This window comes from Centruroides sculpturatus, unplaced genomic scaffold (assembly GCF_000671375.1).
Source record: "Centruroides sculpturatus isolate CEXI.00-Female unplaced genomic scaffold, Cexi_2.0 scaffold81, whole genome shotgun sequence".
NCBI lineage: Eukaryota > Metazoa > Arthropoda > Arachnida > Scorpiones > Buthidae > Centruroides > Centruroides sculpturatus.
In genome coordinates this window covers 1,070,530-1,074,501 of record NW_019384371.1, presented here as the reverse complement: position 1 = coordinate 1,074,501, position 3,972 = coordinate 1,070,530, and the positions used below count along the sequence as shown (strand labels likewise).

Below are 3,972 nucleotides of genomic sequence, written 5' to 3'. Positions count from 1 at the left end.
TCGCGCCTCGCCCGGATGGGCTGGCCATGTGGAATTTTCTGGATTTTCTCCACGTCTGTAATGCATAAATAGAGCAAGTTACCCTTAAAAGACCACCCAGAAGGTATTATTCCCCGCGTAACGACCATCATAAACGCATTCTACGACAATTACGTCACACTTTACCACGGGCCATATGGCCTAGAAGCTCATGCCCAACTTGTTGCTACAAGAAAAGACAAGAATAGACATGTAAACGACAACGAAAATGACTTTCACTGAGATTTCTGATTGTAGGGATATTTAAATTCCAGAATATTTCGATCAGGTTCTTCCACATTGTTGAAATTGAAAAATACTATTTGCCATAAGGTAACATTCATCCATCGGGGCATGCTGCACCATGCAGTCGCTGTCGTTGTTGGGCTGCAATTGGAAAAATTGTAGACATAAATTTCCACTATCGTCCGTCTGTCTTTCCTTAATCTCGAGAACGGAGTTAGATAGATAAAATCAGAGACTGGATAGGGAAACTTAGGGCAAAAGGCCAAGATTAACTGTATACGAACTTCCAAAGAGAACCGAAAGTTACATTACAGTATTTCAATTCAATGCTTTTTTCCTGAAAGCAGTAATAGATGACTGACACGACTCCATTGCTAACGGAAAAGTATGATGTACTGTACTGTACATGGGCAAGATACTACAGTACTAATTTGAGGTGAACAGCATATATTTTAAATGAAATAAATTAAAAATATGATTAAAAACTGCAGTCCGGCATTGTGACGATGTCGCAATAAATAATTGCTCGTTACTAGGCTAAATTGTTATATCCTGTGGTAGAGTCCATGTCGAACACTTGTCTAATGAACCCATTGAAAGTCACTTTCATTCTTGTTTTCATTTCTTTTGTATGTCAACGCCACTTATCGTTGATTTTTGGAATTAATCTTTTCCTTCTCCGTGCTGATGACACCACGTAAACCGCATTTCATTCTGATAAATCTTTCATTTTTTTATGAATGTTTAAAGTTTTTACGGACTTTTTGCCCATCTTGTACTATATTTGTCGTTAAGATAAATAATTCTAAAGAAATAATAAATAAAAAGAAAAATTTACCGATATAAAACTTCCTCTTCTTGCTCTTTTGACTAATTCATGGATAATCCCCAGAGGTATACAGCTGATTGGTACTATTGCCATTGCCCAGCCAATACCATTACCCCACATAGGAAATTTGTAATCTTCCAATGTTAATGGTTTCTGATTTATCCAGCTCAGCAGTAATAATAACTATATATATATGAAATTTTAAGATAAATAAATAAATTTATAATTATTGTAAATTATAGCTGCATTACTCTAATTTTTCTAAGAGACGTATACTAATAATGTATTGATAAAAACAAAAAAAAAATGTTTTTTTTTTTTTTTAAACACACTTTACTATCCTTTTCATTACCGAAATGTATTTAAAGATGTAAAAATAATTTAGAGTTGAATATAGAGAATTTTTAGTATTGTTTCTATACCGTGTAGGCCTACACATTACTATTATTTCGCACATAGGTTTGGTTCAGATAATAATTACCGTATTTTACGAAATACAAGACGCAAGTTGCGCCTTGTATTCCGTCTTTTTGTCCAAAACAAAGGCTCGAAAAATTACCCTGCGAATATATGTGAAGTTGTGATCTCCCATAAGCTAATGAATTCCCCAAATTGCATGTACCAAATTCATGGTTATCTGATATTTTAATTTAAAAATGTATGTTTATTATATCTAACTTGAACGCACGATATGCATGTATATTTTAAAATACTAAAAGTTGTAGTAGTTTAACAGTTTAATTTAATTAATTACTTTAGTTTACTTTAGATTCAAGCTACTACCAATCTGATTAATTTATTACAAATGTATTGTAATAAATTAATGTACCATATACTCCGAAATCCGATAAACATAATCAAATATAGAATGCAATGATAATGCATATATGTAAATACACTGTAGTAATACTACTCAATTCAAATTCGTATAATACATGACTTAAATTAAAATTAAATTAACGACATCTCGAACTAAAAACAAGAAAATAAACTATATATAAATCCATTAATTATTATTTTAAATGTCTAAATAATAAAATGATAAAACTCAACTGCAATGACGATAGGTGCAAATGTCATTAGAACGACAATAAGATGACTTCTGATCCATTCGTTTGGATTCCAACCGGTCATTTCTTTCAAATCATTCATAAATCTACCAACACCTAAGATAAAAGAAAAAATATTTAAGTTGGTGTTAACATTATCTCAATTTATAACACTTTTTGAGAACGAAACTCAAGAGGGAGGAGGGATAGAAGAGTGTCATATCACCAGTGGGGTCGGACTTAATAAAAATTTTACTCGTTATTCGCATTTAAAATATTTTTAAAACTCATCCTTACTCTCAAAATTAAACTTTTTATGCCTTTTTATAATAATTAATAATACAAGCTGTTATTTAAAAATAAATTTTATAATAGATGGATCACACAATTTTTAACTTTGAGTTAGTGTCGTGGTGTTTTTTAAACTTAAATATTTTTTAAATGGAAACTTTTATCGTAATCCAACTAAATTAATCCTTTTAAGCTTTTGTTATTACATTTTATATCGTAGTAAAATTGAAAATTATCAGACTTTCTTTCTGGTTTCTTTAACATCCTGTTCGAGTGCCAGGAAAGTCATGCCAGCTTTTCTTTTAACTTTGTTTACAGTTGAAAGTGAATTAACTTCATTTCTTCGTCCATAAATTAGAAAAATAGGCTGAGATAAATGATTCTGAACTGTTTTATAAAACGTGTATAAGAAATTAAAGAGATAATGTTTGATATTTGACACAATTCTAATATCTTGACATATCAAAATTCGGTTTAGTTTAGATGTAGGATTATTTTGCTGATATGTTTTATGAAATTTCTTTTAATTTAACATATAACATATGAAGATTATATGTAATTTTCAGTATTTATATATTTTTATGACTAATTTTGTCTTATTTTATTAATAAATTGTGTTTCTACAGGGATATATGTTGTCCGATTTTTAAAAATCTTGAAACATGATTTTAATTTTTTACGTTTTATCGTTGACATTTTTGTAATACAGAGAATAAATAACATGTGATCAGAATTAAAAGTAATCACTTAAACTGTAAAAGAGGTTAAGTGTCACCATTTTAAAACTTAACAATCGAATTCCTGCTTTAAAAAACAATTTCTTGAATTACTTTTTATTACGAAGTTGTTTCGAAATAAAGAAAAGCTGAAGAGAATAAATAACAATTTTATTTTTATTAAATTGAATAATGAGCTATTATTTTAAATAAAAAATAAATTTTTATTTGACTAATTTTACGAATTGTTTACGAAATAATAATTTTAAGAAATATATAATGTTATTTTTAGAAATACTTTTAAAAAATTGCTTAAAAATAATCAATTGTGACAAAAAATATTTATTATTTCCACGAAATGATAATTTATAATATTTTCTGAATGATCCAATATCGAAAATAAAGATTCACATTTTTTAAATGATTTATTAAAGTTATGTGTCATATAGATTTCATTATGGTCACATCGTTAGTACATCCAATAAAATGTTCTGTATAATTGATTGGCATTTACAGAATGATTAAAATATCATAAATAAAATACTATTTATAGTTAAAACATTATACAAATAAGAAGTTTATAATATGATGATATCTAAAAGTAATACTTACCATAAACATAAGATACTACAAGACATTCCATCAATCCAATTAGTAGATACGGCCAACCAGCAGCATAATTATCCATTATTTCTAGTAAGTAATTGCCCCCCTAAAAAGTTTTTATTATACCGCCATTATATAAAAATGTCATATTTGTATGATATAAAAATTATATTTAAATATTTTGCATAAATATAATATTTTAATAATAAAATTATCT

General features: G+C 28.0%; 1 protein-coding gene across 1 annotated transcript in view; it reads right to left on the bottom strand.

Moving 5' to 3' along the window:
* Positions 1-827: 827 nt before the first annotated feature.
* LOC111614741 (sodium- and chloride-dependent glycine transporter 2-like) overlaps positions 828-3,972 on the bottom strand; it is a 46,699-nt gene continuing 43,554 nt past the window's right edge. The window contains exons 12-14 of the mRNA XM_023356106.1: positions 3,762-3,861; positions 2,147-2,259; positions 828-1,276 (exon numbers count right to left, since the gene is read on the bottom strand). Coding sequence (XP_023211874.1) covers positions 1,070-1,276; positions 2,147-2,259; positions 3,762-3,861 — 420 coding nt within the window. The 3' untranslated portion in view covers positions 828-1,069. The remainder of the gene's footprint in view (positions 1,277-2,146; positions 2,260-3,761; positions 3,862-3,972) is intronic.